The sequence below is a fragment of the Cenococcum geophilum genome (genome assembly GCF_001692895.1).
Source record: "Cenococcum geophilum 1.58 unplaced genomic scaffold K441scaffold_13, whole genome shotgun sequence".
NCBI lineage: Eukaryota > Fungi > Ascomycota > Dothideomycetes > Gloniales > Gloniaceae > Cenococcum > Cenococcum geophilum.
In genome coordinates this window covers 625,307-638,512 of record NW_027137571.1, presented here as the reverse complement: position 1 = coordinate 638,512, position 13,206 = coordinate 625,307, and the positions used below count along the sequence as shown (strand labels likewise).

The 13,206-nt window shown below is 47.8% G+C and overlaps 4 protein-coding genes across 4 annotated transcripts; 2 read left to right on the top strand and 2 right to left on the bottom strand.

The window, feature by feature from the left end:
• The first annotated feature begins 197 nt into the window (after nt 1-197).
• On the top strand, nt 198-2,309 carry K441DRAFT_656970 (uncharacterized protein). Its single transcript, XM_067648100.1, has 3 exons — nt 198-475; nt 532-920; nt 988-2,309. Exons 1-3 carry the CDS (start codon nt 233-235, stop codon nt 2,132-2,134), a joined length of 1,779 nt encoding a protein of 592 aa, XP_067505873.1. The 5' UTR covers nt 198-232; the 3' UTR covers nt 2,135-2,309.
• A 215-nt stretch (nt 2,310-2,524) lies between these two features.
• On the bottom strand, nt 2,525-5,139 carry K441DRAFT_607378 (DNA repair helicase). The gene is made up of 3 exons (XM_067645436.1): nt 5,070-5,139; nt 4,017-5,019; nt 2,525-3,967 (listed from the first exon to the last, which is right to left on the bottom strand). The coding sequence occupies exons 1-3, from the start codon at nt 5,084-5,086 to the stop codon at nt 2,609-2,611; spliced, it is 2,379 nt and encodes a 792-aa protein (XP_067505872.1). The 5' UTR covers nt 5,087-5,139; the 3' UTR covers nt 2,525-2,608.
• Nucleotides 5,140-5,292: 153 nt separating this feature from the next.
• Nucleotides 5,293-11,266, top strand: K441DRAFT_704393 (uncharacterized protein). Its single transcript, XM_067653534.1, has 11 exons — nt 5,293-5,651; nt 5,710-6,256; nt 6,368-8,659; nt 8,710-8,841; nt 8,916-9,201; nt 9,258-9,412; nt 9,462-9,562; nt 9,622-9,894; nt 9,949-10,248; nt 10,306-10,590; nt 10,659-11,266. The coding sequence occupies exons 1-11, from the start codon at nt 5,361-5,363 to the stop codon at nt 10,890-10,892; spliced, it is 4,896 nt and encodes a 1,631-aa protein (XP_067505871.1). The 5' UTR covers nt 5,293-5,360; the 3' UTR covers nt 10,893-11,266.
• K441DRAFT_704392 (cytochrome P450) lies at nt 10,727-12,908 on the bottom strand (the record flags this gene model as incomplete). The annotated part of the gene is made up of 6 exons (XM_067653533.1): nt 10,727-11,377; nt 11,442-11,681; nt 11,855-11,956; nt 12,016-12,575; nt 12,631-12,746; nt 12,814-12,908. 6 exons carry the CDS (start codon nt 12,906-12,908, stop codon nt 11,192-11,194), a joined length of 1,299 nt encoding a protein of 432 aa, XP_067505870.1. The 3' UTR covers nt 10,727-11,191.
• Between the last annotated feature and the right edge of the window lie 298 nt (nt 12,909-13,206).

Genomic DNA, 13,206 nt, shown 5'->3' with positions numbered 1-13,206 from the left:
ATCCTCAACCTGGAGGTTCCTTCTCATCTACTATATTCCTCCCCCCTCTTCTATCAATTCTTACTCTGATATCATGTCTGGGGTAGAAGTCGTGGGGTTGTTTTTGGGCGTCCTTCCAGTGGTGATTGAAGCAGTAAAAGCCTACCATACAACCTGCGAAAAGATTCAAATTTTCCGGCACTATTCTCGGGAAGTCGAAAGAATCCTGAAGCAGTTTCGCGTGCGACAGCGCATGTTCCTCAATGAATGCCATCTATTGCTACAGCTGGTAGTGGATGATGATGGGACAAAAGCTATGCTAGGAGATTTTGAGCATAGCTTGTGGAGGGACAAGGATCTCAACAATCAATTGAACAATTATCTAAGCGATAGCTATAAGTCTTGTAAAGACATCATGGAGGACACACAGACCATTCTAGAGGACGTTGGGGAAGAATTAAGATGTTTCGACGTCATCACGTCAGAGAAGTTGAAGGTGAAATTAGACGACCCGTTCCAACGCTATTTAGATCTAACAATTCCTTCTTCCAGGGTGAATCACTTAAACGCGCCGTACGCCGACTTAGAGATTCCATCGTTATCTCGTTCAGAAAGGAGAGCTATGAGGCTAGCCTGGCCCGCTTGCGTGACCATAATGCTGATCTCAACCATCTTCGGTCGCAGATTGGAGAGTTCCGGCGGAAGCGGATCTTCACGCAATCCTGCATAGCACGCAAATCATTGCCGTCCTACTATTCAACGGTTCAAACAGCCTCACATAAATTGCATGAGGCATTTTCCACTGCGTGGTGTTGTTCTGATGCTGCTCACAGTGCGCACTTCGCGAAACTCTGTCTTGAAGCACAGGTAAAGGACACCGTGCGTTTAGATCTGGCCATATCCTATAAGCAAACCCAAGGAAGGGGTGAATCAGTGCGAAGGTAATTCTATATAACTCGTATGCCTTACACAAAATCTGCTACATAAGACTGACGCCGCTCATAAAAGTGATATTGAGCTGCCACCATTCTGGTTCTATGTTCAATCAACAAGCGTCAATAGTGAAACGTTGAACATACCGTCCACAGAGAACCTATATCAATCAGAATTTAGTCGAGAGCTATCTCATACTCTTCACGACCCCCAGACCGCTCCTCAAATTCATGAGCCTGTTGGTGCTACAGTCAATTCGTCGGTCTACGGATCTTTGAAAAAGAAAGTTTTAAAGAGAAGGAAAGTTCGCTTTACAGATGATTGCTCGACGGCTGTCGGAGGTGATTGCTCGATTGATCAGACATCTACGGATTCTCTATCCCACACTAAGACTCCAAACGCGGACAAAACTAACGTCATCAACCTTTGCGAAATTACGAATTTTTGCCAACATCTCAGGCAGAAGTTTTACTCATCTGATCATTGTGGCACTAATAACTGCATTGGATATTTGGAAAACCCGAATATTTTCAGGCATGTTCTTTATTCGGCTGACCGAAAAGCCATCGATACCGGAATGCAACGAGTCCATAATCAAGAGATAATAACCCTAGAACATCTCCTACAATGTACGCATAATGGTAAAGTGGCTCTTAGCCCCGTACTTCGACTTAAGCTTGCTCTTCGAATTGCAACGGCAGTTCTCCAATTCCACTCAACGCCATGGCTAAACCAGGAATGGCGCCTCAAGCACCTTTCCTTCTTCGGAACGTTTGACGATCTGTCAGACAAGACCTTGCAAACTCTCCATCTAAGTGCTCAGTTTCCAGAGAATGCTTCGGGCAGATCGGTTGCTCCTATGGAAGGTATCGAGCCCCCCGCATGCTTTTTGCCCGCATTGCAGCTTCAAAAAACAAAACTCCAGTATGGTATCAACAATTCCACATTATTCTGTCTAGGAATTGCGCTCTTGGAGCTTGGATACATCAAACCTCTTGAAGCCCTCTGCGAAGAGCAAGCCCAAGATCCGATCTTCACAGCCCGGAGACTTGCAGAGTCAGACCACCCACTCGGTCTTAGATATCAAAGGATTGTGCAGAGATGTCTACAATGCAATTTCGGTTTCGGTACTAACCTAAGTAAGAAGGAGTTGCAGAGTGCCGTTTACGGAGATGTGGTATGTCATCTCGAGGAAATGATTCAGAGTTTAACGCTCGAATGAACAGTCATACGAAATTGCGAGGAATTCTCATTCTACTAAATCCCTTTCCAATTTTGAGAGACAAAGGGGCCGAAATGGTGCCGTTCGTACCGTTGAGGTATCCCCTTGATTTTTGATGTCATATTTGTGCTCGAGCAGGTAGCCCCAGAAACTTTAGAGATCTATAATTGTCCTCTGTATATATGCTTTTGAAGTACCTTAACTACTCATCTAAATTCCGCGTGGCATGTTGAGGACTAAATGAAGAAACCCTCCTATGGATACATGCATGGGGTTGAGTTAATCTGAAACATGCAAACTCTTTTCCTTCTCTGAAGCACCACAAAACCTACCGATCTTATAGCGGAAGCGCATTTGTTATCTTCCCGTTACACACGACACAAGCTAATGGCCACCGAGATTATTAAGGGGATCCCTTTTTTATTTGGGCTACAAATTGGGCTACTCTTCATTTACGCTGCAAAGGAAGAGCCTTCACATATCTAACCCAGCCAAAACCGCATCGTCAAATTCGTCACCCCCGAATTCATCTTCCATAACCACATCCTCTGTCATCGCCCCGTTTGAATTCATCGCCTCTTCCTCTAACCTCCTAATCTCCTCTACCTCCATCTTCGCCTTATGCCGTGCCAAATCCTCCGGACCCCATGTGCTCACTCCTTCCTGCTCCGCTCTCGTCCATGGCACACTCATTTCTCTTAAGAAAGCCTTTGCGGCAGCCGCAGCCTGATCAACGCTCAAACTTGAGTACTTATCCTCTAGCGCCTGTTGGATCCACTTAGGTAATTGCGACCGCTTCTTTTGGAACCGTTTGTCCGCCAGCACCATGATTCCATAGTCATCTTTACCACGGAGCACACGACCCAGACACTGCGCGGCGTGACGCATAGCGTCGAAGGAGAGGAACTCATTTTCTTTGATACGGTACGTTTCACGGAGGAACTCCAGGCGAGCTTTCAGAATGCGTGATTCCGTGTATTGGAAAGGCACGCCAATACAGAGCACAGTGCGCCCATAGTGGTGGTCGAAATCTATTCCTTCGGAGACCTTACCACGCGCCACACAGAGGAGAACCGCGCCGCGTCCATTATTGCAGGCTGTACGGTACGTTTCCAGGGCTAAGGATGTTTCTTGAGAATCTGGGGTTTCGACGAGAATGAGTTTGTATTTCCAGACCACATCGAGGATGCCCATGCCTTGCCACATGGAGATAATGGACTCCATGTACAGGTAGGAAGGGAAAAAGACAACAACGCCATCGGGAGTTAGTTTACAAAATTCGGTGAGTAAGTTGCCGTAGTTACGAACGACGGAAGGGTCATTTCGGATCTGGAAGCCAGAGCTGACCATACCCTGGTCACTGCCGCGAGTTACAACCATGGGTAAGAAAGATTTGCGGGCAAGTGTCATAGTATAGGATTTTTGAATCACAGTGCCGAAGTTGAGCATCTTTGGATACATGTCGAGAGGAGACATAGTACCGGAAGTAATAATGACAGAGCTAAATCGGTCGAAGACAGGTTGAATGGCGATAGCGGCATCCAAGCACGTAAAATGTAAGATCGGATTGGGTACTGTAGCAGTTTCGGATTCGAAGGGCTCGAGGATAAGAAGGAAGCCAGTCTCGTAGGTTGCAATGAGAGTGGCAAAGGTTGCTACTTCTTGGAGGGGCTGGTAGTCCTCGATGTTCATGAGTTCGAGGGTCCGGACAAGGGAGGTGAGACGTTCTGCACAGAAGCGGAGCGGTTTTCGTTCGATGAATGTAAGTTCTTTGAGATGGTTGAGGAAAGAGGGCGGTGTTTCTGATATTACGTGCAATACCTTCATTCGAGTCTGAAGGGATAGTTTAGTAAGCTTTCTTTCCATGAAGCGATAGCTTTACCTTGAGATATTCTATGAACCGTTTTAAGAATGCCACAAAATGCTCTGCTCTCCGTATATTTCCGGGCACTGCTTCTTTTAAGAGATCATCAGGTAGTGTCGGGTTCGACATGAATGCATCCTCATTCCGAGCTTCATCTGCCTCCCGCAAACCCTCTACTAACTTTGCGTACTCGCTTTGTAGCTTCTCCGCATCTGTGGACTTCATCTCCGTAATTTTGCGATCAAGATTATTAACTCCACGGGTGGCTTTCCGCAACGAATCCTCGGTCAAATCTATACTGAGTGACTCGATGCACACATTGTCGATATTATGGGCCTCATCGAAAACGACAATGCAGTCTTTCGACAGCTCTTTCGAGACTCGTTCCGCAATCTTCGGGTCAAGCAAGTAGTGATATGAGTAGATTATCACGTTGCAAAAGGGCATCATTCTCCTGGCAGTGAAATATGGGCACTGTTTTTGCTGTTCTCCATATTTCAATAGTCCGTCCAGCGTCCAAACGCCAGGTGGTATAAGGTTATGAGGTTCGAGAAGGTCAAGATTATCGTGATAGACGCACACCTCAACATCTTCGCCACGTTCTTTCTTCTCTTTGACAAAGCCAGCCGTTAAGCTTCGACACCGCGCGTCGACTACTGATCCGCTTTTTTCTCGCTTGACTGATGGGTGCAGACATAAGTTCTTTCGGCTTGTTAAGCCTAGCCCGCGGAATTCTTCCTCGTACCCTAGCTGCTCAGTTCGATATTTCATGAGCGCTTTCAATTCTGCTAGAGCCTTTTCGATTTCAGACATGGTACGCGAGCAGTAGATCAGCTTCCGCTTCTCAGGATGATGCTGCTGGTACGCCACAATCAAGGAGAGCAGAGACACAGTTTTACCTGTGCCTGAAGGCATCTCAAGAACACAGTGCCCGCCTGCATCCAGAGTGCGCTTGAGATCGCACATGTACTCATATTGCTCTGGGTATATCCTAGGGTACGGGAAAAGCACGGGAAGAGTACTGCACGCCGATCAGTTAAGGTTTTCAGCTTGCGGCACTCCCAAACCCACTCGATATTGAACTTCATCTTTAGATTATGGTTGGCGCTTTGGCGGCCCTCCTAAGTTGACCGTGATAGAGTTGTTGCCTCCCTTGACTTAAAATGTACTTGGGTCAAACAATCGAGACTATTGCTAAAGAGGCAAAGCGACGGGAAAACCGCGGGAGGGCGCAAGGCTTGGTGGACAGGGCACCGTCCCTGCCGTTGCCTGTTCGTCATCAAACGACTGCGCACAGCGCCCCACGTTCACTCTCTTACCTCAATATATCTCCACATATCAGCGCTCTACCTGACTGTCCACATGAGCAAGCGTCAGATAAAAGCTCAAGCTAGTAGCAGCCGTGCTGCCTTAGGAGCATTTGGCTCGGGGTTTGGTTCAACCTCGACATCAGCCTTTGGGGTAACATCTTCGCCGCTATCCTATGTCACAGAACCGCCAGACCACTCCTCTATTTCCGACCCAAATGTAGTCGTAGCGTTCAAGAACCTCTCGAAAAAGGATAGCACAACAAAGGCGAAAGCGTTAGAGGATTTACAAACGTACGTTTCCTCCTTAAGTGGGCAAGTGGAAGAGGCTGTGTTGGAGGCGTGGGTGGGTCTCCTCCTTGGATGTACATATCTTGCAAATAGTAATTTTGGTTTCCTTTCAGATCAAGATCTTTCCTCGTACATCCATAGATAGCTCTCGGAGAGTGCGACAACTTGCCCAAGCCGTCCATGGCCAGATCTCGATANCATGCGGAAAGAGAATCGCTAAATATATGCCCAAGGCCATTGGCCCCTGGCTCTGTGGCCTTTTTGATAATGATCGGTCGGTTGTGAGGACAGCACAAGACTCTTTACAACAAGTCTTCTCAACCCCAGAAAAGCTACAGAATATTCGGAGAGCATATCAGCAACCAATCTTAGAGTATTGTCGTAATGTGATAGACAACGAGACTTCTCAAACACTTAGTGATGAGCGGGCAGTTAGTCCTGATGATGCTGAAGCAAAGTATAGCAGAGTCATAGCAGCATGCATAGCGGTAATCGGGAGTCTATTGACAGACTTGAAATCAGGGGATATTTCGAAGCAACAACCGGCATATAACGAGCTTTTGAGTGATGAGAAGCTCTGGAGCTTTGCAACTTATGAAGATGCTTCCGTCAGAAGGTCAACCCATAGATTTCTTAAGACATGTATATCAACGCAACAGGGTACGCCTCCAAGATTCCACACAGCCCTTCAATCCCTTGTTTTAATCCATTCAGTCCACACCTTAGGAAGTATGGACTGTTAAGATCAATTGAAACACTAACGCACAGCAGAGGCCGTGGCATCAAGCCTAAGCACAATCAGTAGATCATATCTGTCCAATGGCTTAAACTCGGATCAAATTGGATCTGCATATGATTATTCTGAAGCTTTAGTGTTCTTAACAACCTCATATCCTACAGTATGGTCTGAACACTACAAGAGCAAGAAGTCAGCTTCACAGCGTCTCCAACAATTCTTGAAACGAGGCTCGCAAAGTGGACCAAGGGAATTTTGGGACAATATTGCCAAACTCTTCAAAAGCATACCGAAATCTATATTGCCGACCACAGAACTTGACGCCATCGAGCTGCTTGGAGCAATACACAATGGGATAACAAGAAAAGACGAGCCTCGCGCTAATCTTAGTATTGCATTTGGCGCATACTCTGGCATAGCGATCCTGATTTCAAGTCCTCTAGCAGAAGAAGACCAGCTCAAGCTATTGGGGAAAATGTTACTACCCATAATCCCCCAGTATTTGCGGCCAAATCCGGAGCAATCGCAGTGGACAATACCCGGCGCACAAGCTCCCGGAATAATTGCTAAAGCTATGATATTTGGAATTATGCCTTCTATTATTGAAAAGGAATGGCCAAAATACGCTGAAGCTCTGATCGAAGATGTCAAAACTTCTGCACCGGAACAGTCCAAAGAGTACGACAGATCCCAGACAGCCTTGGTTCAGCAAGCAAGCCGGCTTGCAGCTGTACAAGCGCAAGCTTTACTTAACCACGCCCCGAAACCTTCTACATCGGTATTCTCTCGCGCGTCTACTTTAGTCATCACAGAGGCTTTAAATGTACTGAAGACAAGGAATGGCAAGCCTTACGGAGCGGCAGGGGTTGTAGCGGAAATCCTTCGTCTTTGTGATCAACTTGTATTTACAAATGATGAAGCAAAACATCAGCTCGTTTCTTTCGTCCGAAACGATATTCCCAAGCTGTTTCTGTCGCCATCTTGCTCCAAACTTGCAGACATTCTGTACACGTTCAAGGATGCGCCTATATTTGAAGAGGCCTGGAAAGAAACTCTAAGAGCGGTTCTAGATGCATCCGACTGCCCAACGAAGTCCGTTGCCCTTGAGCAACTTTTGGCTTCGCCTAGAATTCCTTCAGATTTTAAGCTAGCCTCGTCCGATCCAGAACTACAAAACTACATAAAGAAGAATGTTCACTATGCCCTCGAAGGCGGCTCCGACTGGGAGTTTCTCAGCCGGATGCTTCAGAACTCGTCGACAGTTATTGCTGTGGGCACCATGGAGGAGATTCTGACTAGTATGACACAGTCTTTATCTATCACAGAGTATGCTCCGAATGCTCTACGAGGACTTCATCAAGCTGTCAAGCAGAGTCCCACATCACTGAGGTCCTTTGTTCCTACATCCGAAGGCTCGGAGCTCATCCGCAGCTTGCTTTTCCTCGCAGAGTCTCCAGACGACCAGGTCGCTCAAGATGCATCCAGTATCAACACCTTGATACATGGCATTCTGTCTCAAAATTCTGACGACACTGCATCAAAACAGTCCATGTTTGATGTAATACAAAACGGTCTTAAGGAGGCTTCGTCAACTTCCGTCTCCGTGGAGACTTTAGTAGACCTATCAAGGAAAATCTGGGAAGCAGAAGAATCTAAATTAGCCTCGCCTGAAATAACTAACCACTTGTTTCCAAACGTGTCAGCATGGGAAGATGCTCTAGCACCCTTCCTGGACATCACTCCGAAACCGTCTATCGCTATCACAAACCCTCTTGGAGGTTCAACTTACCTTGTCAAACAAACGCCTTCTCGAGTACCCTTTAGCAAGAGTTTTCCTCGCGATTCTGAGGGGTACTCTGCAGCTTTTCGAAGTGCCTATTACGTTACCCAAATCGTCAAGGAAACCGATATTTTTGACGCAGCATCGGATGAGCTGCGAGGAGAAATATTTCGTCTTCTCTTACTTAGTGTGCAACTTGCGGACGATAATCTTGGCCTGGCTGGCTCAAATAACCTGTGGTCCGAGTACACTCCCGAGATGGAGGCCGATGCGCTCCTTTTCGTTTCTGATGCGCAAAGCTTTATCACGGAACAGTTACGAGAGCACTCTGCCCGGTGGGTTGAAGATACCGAAGAATCCAGAATCCCCTCCCTAGAGATGGTAATGAACCAATTACGGAACGGTTCCCAAGGCCTTTCTGCTTCTGCATATTATAATGCTCGAGCTTTTAGTATGCTAGTTGCGGAATTGGTTGAGATGCATGGATGGAATAGTAAGAAAACTCCAGAGATGCATGCCACTTTAAAAGGTCTTCGCATGAGCGATGGTATGTGAATATAATAACCTCTAAATCTGACCGATTTTAACATGTCCTAGATGTATTCTTTGTTGCTGGATTCTTAATAGGTTACAGAGTGCCGCTATCAATTACAAAATCTTCAGCAAGGATGTGTAATGAATTTGTGGCAGATTTAACTGGCTTAGATATTCAGAAGAAACCAGAAGAAGGTATGTGCCTATTAAAAGCTTGAATCCTTTTTTTTAAAAAAAAGTTCTCGTCTCACCCCTGATTCTTTTCACAGTTCTCCGACAGCTGGTGATGTTAAATTTAATTCTCCACGGTCAAGAAAATGCGGGCGAAGACATAGCAAAGCAACGGGTGATATTTTTCATCAAGCACGTCATACCATGGCTGCAAGATGATACAGTTGATTTATCGACCCAAGCAGAGATTTGTCGGTCCATGTCTATTCTCTTACCTCTGATGGGTGATATTTATGGCTCTCACTGGGCGGAGATACTTCAGTACCTAACTAGCACTTGGACTAAGACGCAACAATTAAGCGGGAACGAGTTTGCGATGGATAGGTAAGATACGATCTCACAGGCTGGCTTCTCAAACGCACCATGCTTATCGAAAGTAGTCCCATACCTCTTACATACGCGTCGCTAAAGCTATATTCTGTGTTGAGAACGCTTACTAAAGATGAGGACCCAAACGATGACCTTTTAGATGCTTGGAAAGACTCAGAAGAACAAGTAGCAATGGGCCTAATCAACCTCTTGAAACGCTCTCAGCGTAAGTGACTCTTTCTGGTATTATTGTGAAGTCTGGACTGATAGTTAAGACATTCCCGACGAATTTCACCAACCGCTGAAGATTGTCAATGAACTGTTGGCAAGACAGATCTCCGAAGTGTCATTTCAACACATGGAAGAGCCAGAAGAAGTATGATAATATCTTATTGAATTCATTCTATGGGAGCGTAATAGCTGACAAATACCTAGCTGTTTCCATTGCTCTATGTTGAATCCCTGGCAGTGCAGCAAACTGCTTTTGATATTCTCCACAAGAGGATACCAGCAGCTCAAGAACAAATATCTGTCGAGGCTGCTCTAGATAAGTCAACGGCCCAGTTGCCCGAGGAGTTACTCTCCCTTATTTTAGATGCACCTACGATGGCAGCCCTGGTAGATGCTAGCTTTGAGCGTACTATGCCTTTACTTCTGCGCGGCTATTTGTTGAGCTGGCTTCTTGTCTTCGATCATCTCCAGCATGCGGTATGGATACTAAATTACGCTTCGACTTGAGCTATTGGCTAACTGGCTCTTCAGTCATACAAAGTGAAGACGGATTACATTGAGCACATCAAAGAAGGAGAGTACCTTACCAGGCTGCTAGAATTCACGTTTGACTTCCTCGGTCATAGTCATGGTAAGCCGGTGGACGTATCCAAAATAGACGTCACGACATACACTCCAGACATAGAAGCGCCTGAGAAGGACACACAATGGCTCCTGACGCACCTTTACTACCTTTGCCTCAAGCATGTTCCATCACTCGCCAAATCTTGGTGGATCGACTGCAAATCCCGCCAAAAAGTGCTCGCCGTCGAGACCTGGACAGAGAAATTCGTGAGCACGGCCTATCTCCCCCCAGTTTCCACCTACTAAACATTCATCGCACTGCAGATCTCACCTCACGTCATCTCCGATGCCCTCACCAGCGTGAGCGAATGGGCGAAATCGCAAGACGTGGCTGATGAGTCGGAGGCGCTCCAAGTGAAGGTCTCGCAGCGCGCGCGCGAAGTCACCGCCGCATACGAAGTCGACGAGCAGACGATGCGGATTATGATACGCCTCCCAGGCGCATACCCGCTGCAGCAGGCTTCCGTCGAGGGCGTCAACCGCGTTGCTGTGGACGAGAAGAAGTGGCGCAGCTGGGTTATCAATACGCAGGGTGTCATTACGTTCTCGGTATGTCTTTAATTCACACTCTGACTGCACATGAGTTTGAGAAATCGCACCGCTAACATAAGACGTAGAACGGCAACCTGGTCGATGGCCTCATCGCCTGGCGCCGCAACGTCGTCGGCGCTCTGAAGGGCCAGACCGAGTGCGCCATCTGCTACTCCATCATCAGCGCCGACAAGCAGCTGCCCAGCAAAAAGTGCAGCACGTGCAAGAACCTATTCCATTCAAGCTGCTTGTTTAAGTGGTTTAAGACGAGCAATGCTTCTAGTTGCCCGCTTTGCAGGAACGCATTTAATTATGGATAGAGGTGTGGAACGGTTGTGGATTTGAATGATTACGTATAGGGTGTGAGTCTAGCGCGTATTTTGAGGGAGAGGCTGCTCAGGCTAGAGGATGTGGTAGTTGGAGAAAGTTTAGAATAGCAGGCCGCGCCGTGAGCCCTGAAAAACCTTGCTCCACTGCATAAATTTCTGGTATAGCTCAGTCAAAATAATCCAACCCGAAAAAGTCTCCGCGAAAATTCTATCCTAGATCGGAGACGGTGTAGCCACCTAAATTTTCAAATAAGCATACACTCCCCCAACCCTCAAAATCACCTCCTAACCTACCGCACCCCCGCCCTCTCAGGCCTCCTCATCTGCTGAACTAGAAACACGCCGTGATCCTCCGCGACCTCCAACACCCTTTTTCTCGCCGCCTCGGCACTCTCCCCCGCCTCCGGCATTGGCTCGACCCGATGATCCCGAAACAGCGCCACGGTGAGCGCGACGGACTCGACCTGCGCGAACTTCTTCCCAGGACACGCGCGCGCCGTCGGACTCGGACCGCGGGAGGAGCGTGCCCTTGGCAGGCACAAAGAGCGTCTCGGCATCAATGGCGCGGTCAGCGGCCGGGATGATCCAGCGCGAGGGCCGCCAGGCGAGCGAGTCGGCGCCCCAGTGGCGCGGGTGCGACTGCAGGGCAGTTAGATTCGCGGAGATGTTTACGTTTAGGGGAAGCAGCAGCGGGTGGTTGTTGATGGTGATGGTGCGGTGGTGGGTGCTGGTGGTCTTGATGACGCCGAGGAGGGGTTTGTAAAGGCGGGGGGTCTCGAGCTGGGAGGGTCGGTTAGGTTTCGATGACTAGAAGGTAGGGGCAGGTGGGTATGAGGGCTTACTAGGACTGAGAGACAGTGCTTTAGGTGTGGGAATGCTTCGGTGTAGTTCTAGGTTGATTTGTTAGGGTTGGGGATGACGTGGTGGATCTCTTCTGATAGCTAGTCCCGCACTTCTAGGTTTGCGACAAGGAAGACGAGAGAGGAGGCGAGGGAGATCGCGGTGGTGTCGTAGCCTGCAAAGTGGAGGACGAAGATGGCCGTATATTTTGCTCTCTGGTAAGCCGTGCTCCTTCGTGGCTTGCTTATTCAGATGCGCGGATTAAGGAGGCGACGAGATTGCCAGTTGCGGGCTTGCCTTGTTCGATATGATGCTTCTCTTCAACCAGTATCTCCGTCATGTAGGCCTTGAAGTCGAAGACTGCCTGGCCGGTCCGGGTCCAGGCCTTCGGCATCCAGCGCATAGTTAATAGTTTAGGACCAAGAACCATGATCAGGAGAATGTGATCTAGAATTAGAGATAGCGAATCTCTGTATTTTGAAGGCTGTGGATCCACATCATCATCATTGGAACCTTTGAAAGGATATGATTTCCCAAAACCTGCACCAGAGAGAACATGCAACATGAAAGTCTTCGCGTCATCTGCTGTACTCCTGATAACCTTTGAGCCCTGCGACTCCCGAAATGCCAGTATGTCAGTACCTTGTCGAAGTGACTCGGCCCAGACAAGACTGTTATTTTGCTCATTGAAGGGAATTGACGCGATTTTGCGTTGACGCTGCCACTCCTGACCTTCTACCGTCGAGACGTTCTTCCTAAATAAATTCAGCATTTCCAATGTCCCAAGCGGTCGCTCGAATTCTTTCCTGCACTGCATGATATCCGCGACCGTGTCTCAATTACATAGATAGAGCCAGTTTCTGCTTGGGTGAGACAGACATGATGGCACCTCCCAGCCCAACGTGAGCGCGATATCGATCGCGGAGCTCAGATGCATGTCGGTAGAAACGAGTGAAATTCTCAGAGCCAAATAGTAGGCGCTCGAAGTATGGGAGGACATAGTCTCTAATAAGAATTCAAACGGGGTTTATTTGATCAACGGGTCGAATAATGATGCGGATCCCGAACTTACGGACAGCGTTGTAGTTTACAGCAAGGCCATATACACACTAGGCAATCCATGTAGCTGGCAGCACCAGTAGAGATAGAAAATTTTGAAATTGCCATTATAGAATACAGACAGGTATTTCTGAGAAGTGGAAAGAGTGAAATGGACAGGAAATAAAGTAAACATTGTGGGCAGAACAGGGCAGTTTTATCCCTAGATGTCTTTGATGATTGGCACTGGGATTGGGCAGCCTGCAGTATTGCCTTGAAGTGGAATCCAATGAGGGAGGACTGGAGGCGCCACGTAATAGCCCTACTAGGCTTCAAGCCCTCATTTAGAGTTTGACAAGTGGTGATGCAGGGCCCTTGGCCACACTGTAGCTGGACACCGCTTAATCACTTCCGCCCTTCTGCCGAC

Excerpts from the sequence above, each read along its gene's own strand:
- K441DRAFT_656970 (XM_067648100.1), top strand. The coding sequence starts at position 233 with ATGTTCCTCAATGAATGCCATCTATTGCTACAGCTGGTAGTGGATGAT. Across the intron at positions 476-531 it reads TCACGTCAGAGAAGTTGAAG|GGTGAATCACTTAAACGCGC; the intron begins GTGAAATTAGAC and ends TCCTTCTTCCAG. Across the intron at positions 921-987 it reads AGGGGTGAATCAGTGCGAAG|TGATATTGAGCTGCCACCAT; the intron begins GTAATTCTATAT and ends CGCTCATAAAAG.
- K441DRAFT_607378 (XM_067645436.1), bottom strand. Across the intron at positions 3,968-4,016 it reads GGTTCATAGAATATCTCAAG|ACTCGAATGAAGGTATTGCA; the intron begins GTAAAGCTATCG and ends CTATCCCTTCAG.